Raw genomic sequence first — 14,779 nt, 5'->3', positions numbered from 1 at the left:
CTTCAATCTGTGTGTTTAAATTTATTTCTTATTCACTCAGCAAAATATTTCATGAGTCACGATGAACAGAACAGGAAAGAGCCGTATTTCATCGAGCTTCGGAAATCACGACTAACAGGCTGAAAATCATCAGTGTGACGGGTTTTTTTTTTTATTCCTACTTTTAGAAACAGAAGAAACGTGAAATGTGTAAAGGTTTTTTTTGCAGCTCTCAAATGTAAAAAACGACTTACTTACAGTTACATTTATGTTATAATTACGTTACAAAACTGGCGATTCTGCAGCCAACTTCCTGCTTCACAACATTTTTTTTAAAACAGCAGCTTTGACAGACTCACTCACACCCAGGCGGGGAGTTCTGGACCTCTGAATTGAGGCCAACCAGGAAGTAACTTAGAGCTGCATTCTATCAAAAGGCCACCAGGGGGCGACCGTCTCTATACAAGTCAATGGAGAATTCACCAACTTCTCACTTGATTTCTAACCTCAGTAAACGTTTTCAAAATGTGTTTATGGTCTCAATCCCTAGTTTAAAGCCTTCTTCAATGCAGTATGATGTTCATTTGGGACATTTTGGCCTCCCTGATTTTATATGTGACGATAAAGCAGGGTATGCATTAGGGGGCGTGGCTACGTCCTGATTGACAGGTTGATTGACCAATGTCCTCGAGATCCAGCCCTCGCAACCAATCGCAGCCTCCCCGCTCCACCATTGGTCCCGCCCATACGTCCGTCCATGACTCCGCCTCATGCCCATATAAGTAGAATCCGTGTTTTTATTTTTCCCAGCATGCACCTGAAATTTTCAAGATGGCGCTGCCTAGATTAGAAACTATTGGCTTCCGAGCAGCAGTCCACAAACCAATGGGTGACGTCACGGATGTTACGTCCATTTCTTATATACGGTCTATGCTCACACCGAGCCAGTTTACAGTTTAATTCATTTCTCTCTCCTTAAATTCAGCTCAGTGAGAAAAAGAAAAAGCACCTTCTGACCTCCATCTGTTTAAAATCTTTCATGTTTTCTCTGCACCTATTACTGACATACTAGGATTTAATGAGATCTCCTCCTACACTGTGGTTTTTGGATTAAGCCCTCATGCCAAATTGATGCAAATTGATTTTTTTTTTTTTTTAAGAATATAAAAAAAACTGCTTGTTTACTCTGCTAAACATGCAAACACACATGACCCGCTTGTTTCATGCTTTGGTAGAAAACCAATTTCCATTTTTCTTTTTTTTTCTTTTTTGTGCTGAGGGTGTTTTATGCTGAATGAGATAAGACCCCAATGTAGGAATTTGAGCGAATGAGCGTGGAACATTAAAACCCTTTCCTTTCCTGAAATTACTTCTTATAGAGATATTCGTCTTTAATTTTCAGGATCAAACATGGGTTTTGTTTTTTTTTGGGGGGGGTGGATTCAGGGCACAAATACACACACAACCATACACACACACACACACACATACTAGGCTTTCTGTAGTTCACATGTGCTGTTTAAAGCTTAAATTTAAAAATTAAATTGCAGAAAAGTGAGGACAGAAATGTTAAATACACAGTTTTATTTATTTATCTCTTTATTGGCATTTTTAGGCAAATAACAGAGTAATACAAAAACATCTAAATCAACTCCATCAGGTATGCCACTTATAAACCCCAACCCATTTCCCACCAACCCAACAGTTGCATGGCTGTACAATGAAATATATAAAAAAAAATTAGCACAAAATCTACTCGCTTTTTGCACAAACACCATATTCTGTAACTTCAAACTGGATTATGTGATGATACTAACATTTAGACATTAACCCTTACATACTGTGTGGGTCCAATTTGACCCATTTTGACATTTAACAGCTTGACATTTGATTACTTTTCATCAGCAGGAGAACAACAGGTATTATTATGTTAAATCAACAGTTTTAAATTAGCATAAAATCTACTCGCTTTTTGCAGAAACGCCATTTTCTGTAACTTCAAACTGGATTATGTGATGATAGTAACATTTAGACTTTTATTCTCCTTTTATACATCCCTTAACCCTTAAACAGGCCTTACTAGTTATGTCATTTGCACCTAAAGTAAGGAAGGAAGGAAGGAAAGGAGGGAGGAAGGAAAGGAAGGAGGGAGGAAGAAGGAAGGAAGGAAGGGAGGGAGGGAGGGAGGGAGGGAGGAGGAAGGAAGGGAGGGAGGAGGAAGGAAGGAAGGAAGGAAAGGAGGGAAAAAGGAAGGAAAGGAGGGAGGGAGGAAGGAAGGTAGGAAGGAAAGGAGGGAGGGAGGGATGAGGAAGGAAGGAAGGAAGAAAGAAAGGAAGGACAGATGAAGGAAGGAAGAAAGGACAGAAGGAGGGAACATTTACCCTAACAGCTGAACTTAGATCTAAGGAAGGAAGGAAGGAAGGAAGGAAGGAAGGGAGGACAGAGGAAGGACCCGGGAGGACAACAGGAAGGTTTAAGAGTCTGTATCTCCTGGTGCACGTTGTCTGTTTAAGGGTTAAAAAATGTTCAGGTGAGTCATATTTGTTAAGGAGATATCTGAATGTTGTATTTGGACGTATTTGACCCATTTTGACATTTGACAGCTTGTAAAAACACTCCAAATGTCTTTTATTTTGAAATTTGATTACTTTTGATCAAGCAGGAGAACAACAGGTGTAATTATGTGCTGCTATTAAAATGATTTTTATCTATGATGTCATTTAAATGAGGCCTATTGATCATATCATTCCCATATATATACAGTATGTGTAAAACTTGTGGTAATAAGTTGGTTAAAAAGGTCTAACACAGAATTGAGTGATAATTTATACTTTTATAAACAGTCAAACCAATCAAAGACCAAAAAAAGACCTTTAGAAAAGCACATATGAGTCATTTCAAGTTTTGCCATTTAAATGACTCAAACCATTAACGCCAATAATATACAAAAAAAATACAGCAATTAACTGCAGATTGGTACAGCTGATACTCTCTAAATGATGCACTCTCCTCCAAATAGCATGTAATAGTTTGCTTCCGAGAGCCGCTGTTAGATAGCAGGAAGTACCGAGAGCTTGGAAAGCATTCAGAGTGCATGTGTGATAACATTTTCCACTTCTGTGCTACGGTAGAAAAAGCTACGGGGGATTTTTTAGGAGGCAAGCGAAAAGAGGTTTTATTAGAAATTGGAGTGTTTTTTTTTGAAATTATAAGAATGTGGTTTTATTCAGAGTGCACTCAAAGTCTACAGTTTGGAGCATTTTGAGGCTAAAAAGCAGCTGTGGGTTTTTATGCTTCTCCTCATTCCTCACTATGTCAAAGAGAAAGAGACAGAACTTAGTTAGTGGTGTTAACCCTTTATAGGACACTCATTGAAAGGAAGGGAGGAAGGAAGGAAGGATGGAAGGAAGGGAAGGATGGAAGGAAGGAAGGGAGGGGAGGAAGGAGGGAGGAAGGAAAGGAAGGAAGGACGGAGGAAAGAAGGAAGGAAGGAAGGTAGGGGGGAGGAAAGAAAGAGAGAAGGAGGGAGGGAGGAAGGGAAGAAAGAAGGAAGGAAGGAAGGAAGAAGAAAGGGGGATGGAGGAAGGAAAGAAGGAAGGGAGGAAGGAAGGATGGAGGAAGGAGAGAAGGAGGGAGGGAGGAAGGACAGATGGAAGTAAGGAAAGGAAGGAAGGACGGAGGAAATAAGGAACGAGGGAGGGAGAAAGGAAAAGAGGAAGGGAAGAAAGAAGGCAGGAAGGAAGGAAAGGAAGGAAGGAAGGAAGGAAGGGAAGGAAGGAGGGAGGAAGGAAAGGAAGGAAGGACAGAGGAAAGAAGGTAGGGGGGAGGAAAGAAGGAGAGAAGCAGGGAGGGAGGAAGAACAGATGGAAGTAAGGAAAGGAAGGAAGGAAGGAGAGAAGGAGGGAGGGAGGACAGAAGGAGGAAGGAAAGGAAGGAAGGATGGAGGAAATAAGGAACGAGGGAGGGAGAAAGGAAAAGAGGAAGGGAAGAAAGAAGGCAGGGAGGAAGGAAAGGAAGGAAGGAAGGAAGGAAGGGAGGATATTTTGGGATATTTAGGGTTAATGGTTTAAAAGGTCTCTGATATTAACTGCAGCAGAGAGATCATCAGAAGGAAAGAAGCAAAAGTCCAATCTCTTTGATCGGGGTCCATGTTTTTCTCTCCACGCCTGCATGTTTTCATTTGAATGGCACACACACACTCACACACACACACACACACACACACACACACACACCACACACACACACACACACACACATAAAGGAACATGTGTTAACAATAAAATGTTTTAAATCCATTATATCTACTTTTATTATTTTACTACAAAGAAGGAAGGAAGGCAGGAAAGAAGGAAGGAAGGAAGGAAGGAAGAAGGAAGGAAGGAAAGGCCAGAGGAAGGAAGGAAGGAAGGAAGGAAGGAGGAAGATAAGATAAGAAGGAAGGGAGGAAAGAGAGAGGAAGGAAGGAAGGATGAGGACGAGAAGAAGGAAGGGAAGGAAGGAAGGAAGGAAGGGAAGGAAGGAAGGAAGGAAGGAAAGGAAGGAAAGGAAGGAAGGTAGGTAGGTAGGAGGGAGGGAGGAAAGACGGAAGGAGGTAGGGAGAAAGGAAAAGAGTCAAAATGTGTGTATTTGGCTCTTCCTTCAAAAGGAAACACAATAAAACTGCAGCCAAGTCGAGCTCTTCTTTCCCCCTGGACGTTTTCCTTCAGGCTCGTCTAAAATGTCTCTAAACTGGTTTCATAGCAACCACCGTAACACAAATCCTTCCTCCTCTGTCGCCCGCAGGACTGTCCCTAAACCGCCGAGGAAGACCAAGGCCACGGAGGTGAAAGGTCGGAGGGTTTTCGGGGTTCCTCTGCTGCTCAGCGTCCAGCAGACAGGCGAGCCGCTTCCTCCCAGCATCCTCAGAGCCCTGATCTACCTGAGGACCGAGTGTCTGGACCAGGTAACCTTCCTTTCTTCTGTCCTTTCCTTCCTTCCTTTCTTTCTATCCTCCCTCCTTCCTACCTTCCTTCCTTCCTTATGTAAGGGATTTATTAACCCTTATGTAATTATCAGGGTCTAATTTGGCTCATTTTTACATTTGAGAGATGTAAAAACACTGAAAACACTTTTCTGCTAAGTCAGGGGTGTCAAACATGCGGCCCGTGGGCCAGAACCGGCCCGTCCAGGGGTGCAAACCGGCCCACTTTCCTTCCTTCTGTCCTTCCTCTCTACCTTCCCCTTTTCCTTTCTTCGTTCGTTCGTTCGTTCCTTCCTTCCTTCCTTCCTTCTGTCCTTCCATCGGTCCTTCCTTCTGTCCTTCCTCCCTTCCTTCCTCCCTTTTTTCCTTCTGTCCTTCCTCTCTTCCTTCCCCTTTTCCTTTCTTCGTTCGTTCGTTCCTTCCTTCCTTCCTTCCTTCCTTCCTTCCTTCTGTCCTTCCATCGGTCCTTCCTTCTGTCCTTCCTCCCTTCCTTCCTCCCTTTTTTCCTTCTGTCCTTCCTCTCTACCTTCCCCTTTTCCTTTCTTCGTTCGTTCCTTCCTTTCTTCTGTCCTTCCTTCCTTCCTTCCTTTTTTTCCTTCCTTCCTTCCTTCCTTCCTCCCTTTTTCCTTCTGTCCTTCCCCTCTACCTTCCCCTTTTCCTTTCTTCGTTCGTTCCTTCCTTCCTTCTGTCCTTCCTTCCTTCCTTCCTCCCTTTCTTCCTTCTGTCCTTCCCCTCTACCTTCCCCTTTTCCTTTCTTCGTTCGTTCGTTCCTTCCTTCTGTCCTTCCTTCCTTCCTTCCTCCCTTTCTTCCTTCTGTCCTTCCTCTCTACCTTCCCCTTTTCCTTTCTTCATTCGTTCCTTCCTTCCTTCCTTCACTCCTTCTGTCCTTCCTTCTGTCCTTCTGTCCTTCCTTCCTTCCATCTGTACTTCATACCTTTCTTACTTATGTTCTTCCTTCCTCCCTTTCTTCCGTCTTTCTTTCCTTCCTTCCTTCCTTCCTTCCTTCCTTCCTTCCTTCCTTCCTTCCTTCCTTCCATCTCTCTAATGATCCGGCCCACATGAGATTAGATTGGTCTGTATGTGGCCCTTGAATGAAAATTAGTTTGACACCTCTGTCCTAGACCATAATATAGTGATTGTAAATGTCTTTTTTTTTTACCATAAATAAATAGAATACACTTTTCATTAAGGATTAATTAGACATTTATTAATGACTGATGGTGAATTTATGAATGTGAATTGATGCTGAAGCTAATTATGAGTCAGAATATGAACAGAACCCTTCATTCAAGGGCCACATACAGCCCAATTTCATCTTATGTGGGCCGGATCATTAAAATAAAGGAAGGAAGGAAGGAAGAAAGGAAGGAAAGACAGATGGAAGGAAGGAAGGAAGGAAGAGAAGACAGGAAAGAAAGAAAGAAAGAAAGGAAAGATGGAAGGAAGAAAGGGAGGAAGAAAAGAAAGATGGGAAGAAGGAAGGAAAGATGGAAGGAAGAAAGGAAGGAAAGACAGATGGAAGGAAGAGAAGAAAAGGAGGAAAGACAGAAAGAAAGGAAAGATGGAAGGAAGAAAGGACAGATGGAAGGAAGAGAAGAAAAGGAGGAAAGACAGAAAGAAAGGAACGATGGAAGGAAGAAAGGGAGGAAGAGAAAGGACGGAAGGAAGGAAAGACAGATGGAAGGAAGGAAGGAAGGAAGGAAGAGAAGACAGGAAAGAAAACAGAAAGAAAGGAAAGATGGAAGGAAGAAAGGGAGGAAGAGACAACATGAAGCAAAGCCCCCGGGCCGCATGTTTGACACCCCTGATTTAAAGGGTTAAAAACTATTTTGAGAAAAAAGTCCAAAAAACAAACTTCAAAGCAGACTTAGACTCATTTCTTTCGTGTCCTCTCTCAGGTGGGTCTTTTCCGTAAGTCGGGGGTAAAGTCTCGTATCCAGTACCTGCGTGAGCTGGTGGAGTCCGACCCCGACGGAGTCTCGTACGACGGTCAGTCTGCGTTCGACGTGGCTGACATGGTGAAGCAGTACTTCAGAGACCTGCCTGAACCCGTCTTCACCTGCAAACTCTGTGAATCCTTCCTCCACATTTACCAATGTGAGAAGTTACTGTTGTTATCATGTGACATTTTATATTCAGTCTTTTACCTGGTTTAACTTCATGTAGGCATTGTTCAAAATATTTTCTTTTAACCCTCCTGTTGTGTTCGAGTCAAGGAAGGAAGGGAGGAAAGGAGGGAGGGAGGAAGGAAGGAGGGAAGGGAGTAAAGGAAACAAGGCAGGGAGGAAGGAAGGGAGGAAGAAGGAAGGGAGGGAGGGAGGGGGGGATGGAGGGAGGAAGGAAGGAGGGAAGGGAGTAAAGGAAACAAGGCAGGGAGGAAGGAAGGGAGGAAGAAGGAAGGGAGGGAGGGAGGGGGGGACGGAGGGAGGAAGGAAGGAGGGAAGGAAGGGAGTAAAGTAAAGAAAGAAGGAAGGGAGTAAAGGAAAGAAGGAAGGAAGGAAGGATCCGACAGAAGGAAGAAAAGGGGGATGGAGGAAGGACAGAAGGAAGAAGGAAAGAGGAAAGAGAGCAGAAGGAAAGAAAGAGAGGAGAGAGGAAGAACAGATGTAAGGAAGGAAAGAAGGAACAGTCAAAACAGATGGGTCAATTTGACCCGGGAGCACAACAGGAGGGTTAACCATGAAGCTGTTTTAGTTTCATAGTGAAGATTTAGTTGGCTTCTTTATCTCTATCAACTTCAAAACCATAAATTCCCCCACAGCACAATGAAAATACACGAGTCAGTGATAAAAAAAATAAGGGTTGGCATGATGAGCAAATCAAAAATATGTTAAATAATAGATTTAAGAGCAGCATCAGGTTTATTAAAATGTACATTTAGTATTTATGTTGGTTTTATATCATTTGAAATGACATTTGCACCATTTTTTAACCAAAAGTAAGACTGAATGCTCCTGAAAATGTCAAATGGTGTAACCACTAAAACTATGATAGATATTAAATATTTTATCCACATGGAAGGAAGGAAGGAAGGAAGGAAGGAAGGAAGGAAGGAAGAAGAGAAAGAAATAAAAAGTAGGAGGAAAGAAAGAAAGGAAGACAGCAGAGGAAGAGGTAGCAGGAAAGAACGGAAGGAATGAAGAAAGAAAAGGAGGAAAAAGAACAAGAAGTTGAAGGAGAGAGAAAGAAAGAAAGAAAGCTTTTTCCTGATCTCCATGGTTACCAGAGTAAATGTAATATTTAGAACAATAGTATTCCATTAGCTTTATTTAATATAAAAGTTATAATGTAAGATCATGCCAAACTAGTTGATATGGTGTTAGGTAGGAAGGAAGGAAGGAAGGAAGGAAGGAAGGAAGGAAGGATGTAAGATCATGCCAAACTAGTTGATATGGTGTTAGGTAGGAAGGAAGGAAGGAAGGAAGGAAGGAAGGAAGGAAGGATGTAAGATCATGCCAAACTAGTTGATATGGTGTTAGGTAGGAAGGAAGGAAGGAAGGAAGGAAGGAAGGAAGGATGTAAGATCATGCCAAACTAGTTGATATGGTGTTAGGTAGGAAGGAAGGAAGGAAGGAAGGAAGGAAGGATGTAAGATCATGCCAAACTAGTTGATATGGTGTTTTATTGACTATTTACTGTTTTTAAGCAACGTTCAATTATTACTAATTAAGTTTTTATGGTTACACCACTTAGACATTTTTACCATAATCCTCTAATATATTCTCTCTAAATGGATTAAAAGCAGAAATTTGATGCTGGGTCCACAAAAAAAAGGATGTGTGCAAGTTATTCATACGTTTATATTCACATTTTAACCCTTTAAATTTAAACTAAACCACATGGACACTAAAAAACAATTATTGACCCAGAAACTTTTACGTTTCCATCTGCAGATTTCCCCAAAGATCAGCAGCTGATCGCGGCTCAGGCTGCTGTCTTGCTGCTTCCCGACGAGAACCGGGAGGCGCTGCGAACGCTGCTCTTCTTCCTGCGCGACGTGGTGGCCTGCGTGGACGAGAACCAGATGACTCCCACCAACGTCGCCGTCTGCTTGGCGCCGTCGCTTTTCCACCTCAACACGCTGAAGAGAGACGCCAATGTACCGAGGTAAGCAGAGACCTCACTTATTATTCACACCTCCAGCTCTTTATTTATATTCTGGTGCTCTACTGGAATATCTTTACTAGGGCTGTCAAACGATTAATTTTTTTAATCGAGATTAATCGCAGAATTTCCATAGTTAATCGCGATTAATGGCGTTTTGAATTGCATGTTTTAAAATCCTGTTATTTTCCATTTGAAGGCAGTTTTAAGCCCATAATGTAAAGCATTTCTTACCAGAGTGTCTTAACTGGGAATCAATCACGGCTCTGCTGCGACTCCCACACTCCAAAATGGTCCTTTGGTGGAGCTGAGGCTGGCTTGGCTGCACCTGGGTGTTTAGCGTGGAGGTGCTAACTCAAACTCCACGTACTCCGGCGGTAGTTAAACTCCGTTTGACACAGGTTGCATTTTACTTTTGACTTGTCAACTGAAGCGTCTGGAAGTGTTTTAAAGTTAAACAAGCCGTTCAAAAGTCCAGTAGCTCTCTTACTTTCCATCAGCGCGGTAGGTTTACTGCAGGAGGCCACTTCAAAGCATAGCGCTACAGCTAGAGGAGCCGTCTACGGGGGAGTAGAAGGGACAAAAAGGCTTGCAACATTAAAATACGATTAAAAAAAATTAACGCGTTATGGATTGCATTAATCTAATCGCGATTAAGGCGTTAACGCTGACAGCCCTAATATATACATGATCTAAGATTTTTGTCTTTAATTCAGTTTAGTTTGAGTTAGTTTTGCGTTGTTCATTGTAGTTTTTATTTAATTTTTCACTGCTAGTTTTAGTTTTAGTTAACTATAATAACACCTGGCCTGAATCTGATCTTAAATACGAGTTTGGACGATGTGAAACAACACTTAAAAAAAAGCTTCTGATGTCTTTTTGTAGGCGAAACAATCAGAGAAGCAGGAGGGAGAGGTCACGGGTTGAATCCTTGGTTTCTGACTCGAAGGCTTCACGTTGTGGGACTTTGATTATGTTTGGAAAAATTATGACAGGAGATCTAATTTTATCTCAGCACACACACACACACACACACACACACAGAACATCTCATGGGTCGAGGATGTGCGGTATCTGATCCTCGCTGTCACACTTACATAAGACTCTGACTGGAGTTATATAAGACCGCTGCTGGTTGGGTGGAGTCCATCCTGTGTGAGCTGCTTCAGATTGATTGTGGTTGTTGTTGGAATAGATATAATATGAATAACATTTCCTCCCTCTGAACAGCTGTTTCTTTTGTTGGTTATCTAGTTGATATTTGGTCTTCTTGAACAGACTACTGAGGACAAATTAGAGAATTGCCTCATGATGATGAAATACTAACCAGTATTGTGCACTTCCTTTAGTTTTTTTTAAGTCATTTTCAGACATCAAGTTTCACATTTCACTTTCAACTAATATATTATTCTCTGCAATCTACAATATACGAGATTTATTTATTTTAGTTCTTTCTTTATTTCCTTCTCTTCTTCCTCTGCTTTCTTCCTTTCTTTCTTTCCTCCTACTTCTTGTTATTTCTTTCTATTCTTCCTACACTTTCTTTCTTTCTTTCCTTCTCTAACATCTTGTTCTTTCTTTCTTTCCTTCTCTAACATCTTGTTCTTTCTTTCTTTCCTTCTCTAACATCTTGTTCTTTCTTTCTTTCCTTCTCTAACATCTTGTTCTTTCTTTCTTTCCTTCTCTAACATCTTGTTCTTTCTTTCTTTCCTTCTCTAACATCTTGTTCTTTCTTTCTTTCTTTCCTCATTCAACTTCTTGTTCTGTCTTTTTCTGTTTCATCCTTTATCTTTCTTCCTCCTCTTTCTTTCTTTCTTTCTTTCTTTCTTTCTTTCTTTCTTTCTTTCTTTCTTCTAGGTGGTAAAATATTGAATATTCATCATTCTTTTGTGGTTACACCATTTGACATTTTCAGGAGCATTCAGTCTTTTTATAAAAAAATGGTGCAAATGTCATTTCAAATCACATAAAACCAACAAATATACTAAGATATATTTGAATAGCTCATCTTGCCATCCCTTATGTGTCACCTTACATAAAGGCGCTGTAGTTATCTCAGGGCACTTTTAAAGAGATGTAGACCAGATGATGGAAGCAGAACTGGACCGACATGTTCCGACATTTCCTTCTCTTCCCGTGCATCTGTCAAGTTTCCGGTAAACAAAGCTGCGGCCGACGCAACATGAAAGCTTCCCAGAGAGTATCCTGAATCTGTCAGATGCAGTAATTGTGAGTCAGTGATGCTGATTCCCGCCTGTCGTCCCGTGCTTCAGCTGACAGGCGCTTACAGTCATCCATCAGTGCCGTGAAACTGATGTGTCACATGTTCTCACACACCCTCTTCCTGTTTCCCGTCAGCGCTCCCAAAAGTGTAAAAAAAAAAAAAAAAAAAAAAGTGTAGAGGAGAGAGAGTAGAGCAGCTGATACGCCCGAAGAAGAAAGAAGAAGAAGCTGCAGCCTGAGCACCTGCACACATCGTCTCTCTGAGCTTTGCTTAGTTTTGGAAATAAAAAGCGACCCTGACATTTAACCCTTAAACAGGCAACGTGCACCAGGAGATACACACTCTTTAACCTTCCTGTTGTCCTCCCGGGTCCTTCCTCTGTCCTTCCTTCCTTCCTTCCTTCCTTCATCTGTCCTTCCTTCCTTCATTCCTTCCTCAGATCTAAGTTCAGCTGTTAGGGTAAATGTTCCCTCCTTCTGTCCTTCCTTCATCTGTCCTTCCTTTCTTCCCTCCTTCTATTCCTTCCTTTTTCCTGCCTTCCTTCCCTTCCTCCCTCCCTCCTTTCCTTCCTCCTTCCTTTCCTTCCTGCTTTGCTCCTTTCCTTCCTTCTTCCTTTCCTTCCTTCTTCCTCCCTTGCTTCCCTTCCTTCCTCCTTTCCTTCCTTCTTCCTCCCTTCCTTCCCTTCCTCCCTCCTTTCCTTCCTTCTTCCCTCCTTTCCTTCCTCCTTCCTTTCCTTCCTTCCTCCTTCCTTTCCTTCCTTTCCTTCCTTCCTTCCTCCTTTCCTTCCTTCCCTCCTTCCCTCCTTCCTTCCTTCCTTACTTTAGGTGCAAATGACATAACTAGTAAGGCCTGTTTAAGGGTTAATCTTGTCGTTGTTGTTCCTGCAGGTCACACAGGAAGTACAGCCTGGGTCGTCCAGACCAACGAGACCTCAGCGAGAACCTGGCCGCCACTCAGGGCCTGGCTAACATGATCAACGAGGCCCAGAGACTGTTTGAGGTACAACGACCAGAATAGTTCATTAAATCACAGTCACTGATTACAAAGGAGGTTACATCTGAAGTCACACCTTTAAGATTTTACTCAGGAGGGCTTTTACCTCATTTTTTAATATTTAACATGTTACTGAATACATATATTGCTGTTTTTTAATTCTTTTATATCATTTTTTTTATTTATATTTAGTAAATAAATCATGATGTGGGTTTAAATGGAGTCACAGTACCAATTAAACCCACTTTATTCATCTAATATCTTTATTTTATATTCCTAAATCTACATGAACTAATGAATACATTTTACAATGAGAGATAAATGTTGCTTTATAAGAAATGATCTCCCTTATAAATCATGTCAGTATCCATGACAACACAGCTGGAACACTTACCCTAACAGCTGATCTTAGGGAGGAAGGGAGGAAGGGGCAGATGGCAGTAAGGAAAGAAGGGAAGGAAGGACAGAAGGAGGGAACATTTACCCTAAAAGCTGATCTTAGGTCTTAGGAAGGAAGGAAGGAAGGAAGGACAGAAGGAGAGGGAACATTTACCCTAACAGCTGATCTTAGGTCTTAGGAAGGAAGGAAGGACAGAAGGAGGGAACATTTACCCTAAAAAGCTGATCTTAGGTCTTAGGAAGGAAGGAAGGAAGGAAGGAAGGAAGGAAGGAAGGAAGGAAGGAAGGAAGGAAGGAAGGAAGGAAGGACAGAAGGAGGGGAACATTTACCCTAACAGCTGATCTTAGGTCTTAGGAAGGAAGGAATGAGGGAACGAACAAACGAAGAAAAGAAAGAAGGAAGGGAGGAAGGACAGAAAGGTAGGAAGGAAGGAAGGAAGGTAGGAAGAAAGAAAGAAAAGGACAGATAGATGGAACATTTACCCTAACAGATGAAAGCATTGGTTAGAAAATTAGAAAAGTAATGAAATGTAATAAGTTACATTACTTTGATGAAGTCATTGAAATAGTTACATTACTTATTACATTTTAAACAGAGTAACTAGTAATCTAGTAATCTATTACAACCCTGCTATCACCAGAGGTGTAGTTTTTAACATTTATTTAGGTCTAATCTTTTCTACAAGATAAAATAAATCATCCTTCCTGCAGCTTCCAGAGTTTTGGGCCCGGCCAGAGTCTGAGTGCTGCAGGCCCGACTGAGGACTCGGTCTCTGAAGAAGGAGGAGGCCCGGTGTCCCCAGAGTCAGAGCGGAGGAGAGGAGGAGCAAGAGGAGAGGAGGCTCAAGCTGCAGCTCAGCACACAGCAGCTCCTGAAGGAAGCCAAGGAGAAGAGCCGAGGCTGGAGAGAGCCACCCGGGCCCCAGAGCACGTAGAGCTGGCCTTCAAGAAGGTGAGAGAAGAAAGAAGGAGAGAGAAGAGAGGAACGCACAGGAAGAAAGAGAGAGGGAGAGAGAAAGGAACACAGGAAGAAGGAGAGAGACGAAATTACACCTGAGAAAACTTTGAGTTGTGAGGAAGCTTCAAGAAGATCTAACAAAGTCTTTGTGAAGTTTGATGGTTACAGTTTGATGTTATTTCATTTTTAGGACAAGATGTACATTAATCTATTGCGAATTGAGCAAATAATAGAGAAAAGGAAGGAAGGAAAAGAAAACAAGACAGGAAGGAAAGATGGATGGAACAAAGGAAAGGAAAGAAGGAAAAAAGAAAGAAGGCCGCTGAGGGGAGCCCGCTGAGGGGAGCAATCCGGCCCACTCTCTTTCCTGTGTTCTTTTCCTTCCTTACATCTGCCCTTCCTACCTTTCTTCCCTTCTGTTCTTCTTTTTTTCCTTCCAACCTTCCCTTTTTCCTTTCTTCCGTCTGTCTTTCCTTCCTTCCTTCCTTCCATCTGTCCTTCCTACCTTCCTTCCTTCCATCTGTTCTTCCTACCTTCATTTTTTTCCTTCCTTCCTTCCATCTGTCCTTCCTTCCCTTCCATCTGTCCTTCCTACCTTCCTTTTTTTCCTTCCATCCTTCCATCTGTTCTTCCTACCTTCATTTTTTCCTTCCTTCCTTCTGTCTTTCCTTCCTTCCTTCCTTCCATCTGTCCTTCCTTCCTTCCATCTGTCCTTCCTTCCATCTGTCCTTCCTACTTTCCTTTTTTTCCTTCCTTCCTTCCATCTGTCCTTCCTTCCTTCTTTCCTCCCTTCCGTCCGTCTGTCTTTCCTTCCTTCCTTCCCTTTCTTATTTCCTTCCTTCCTTCCTTCCCTCATTCCATCTTTTTAATGATCCGGCCCACATCAGATCAAATTGGTCTGTATGTGGCCCTTGAATGAAAATGAGTTTTACACCTCTGTTTTAAAATCGCCCCATAAGGTTTTACAGGCATCTTTTCCCAGGTGTTTTAGGCCTAAATGGGTTAAGGAGGAAAGAGGAGGAAGAACTGAGTTAAAGAATATGAGGAAAGAAAAGGATAAACCAAAACCAGCAGTGATGTGTAGCAGTGTGTGTATTCGGGGGTTGTGAATGGTTCCTCTTCTCTCCTGCAGATGGACGACGGCTGCCCGCTGTGCATG

General features: G+C 42.2%; 1 protein-coding gene across 1 annotated transcript in view; it reads left to right on the top strand.

Annotated features, from left to right (window-relative positions):
- si:dkeyp-23e4.3 (rho GTPase-activating protein 7) overlaps positions 1-14,779 on the top strand; it is a 51,300-nt gene that overhangs the window by 34,361 nt on the left and 2,160 nt on the right. The window contains 7 exon segments of the mRNA XM_053332151.1: positions 4,765-4,924; positions 6,841-7,039; positions 8,836-9,049; positions 12,158-12,269; positions 13,374-13,388; positions 13,390-13,614; positions 14,753-14,772. Coding sequence (XP_053188126.1) covers positions 4,765-4,924; positions 6,841-7,039; positions 8,836-9,049; positions 12,158-12,269; positions 13,374-13,388; positions 13,390-13,614; positions 14,753-14,772 — 945 coding nt within the window.

Source organism: Scomber japonicus, chromosome 13 (assembly GCF_027409825.1).
Source record: "Scomber japonicus isolate fScoJap1 chromosome 13, fScoJap1.pri, whole genome shotgun sequence".
Taxonomy (NCBI): Eukaryota; Metazoa; Chordata; class Actinopteri; order Scombriformes; family Scombridae; genus Scomber; species Scomber japonicus.
Note: the sequence above shows the minus strand (reverse complement) of the source record. Positions and strands in the feature narration are given on the sequence as shown.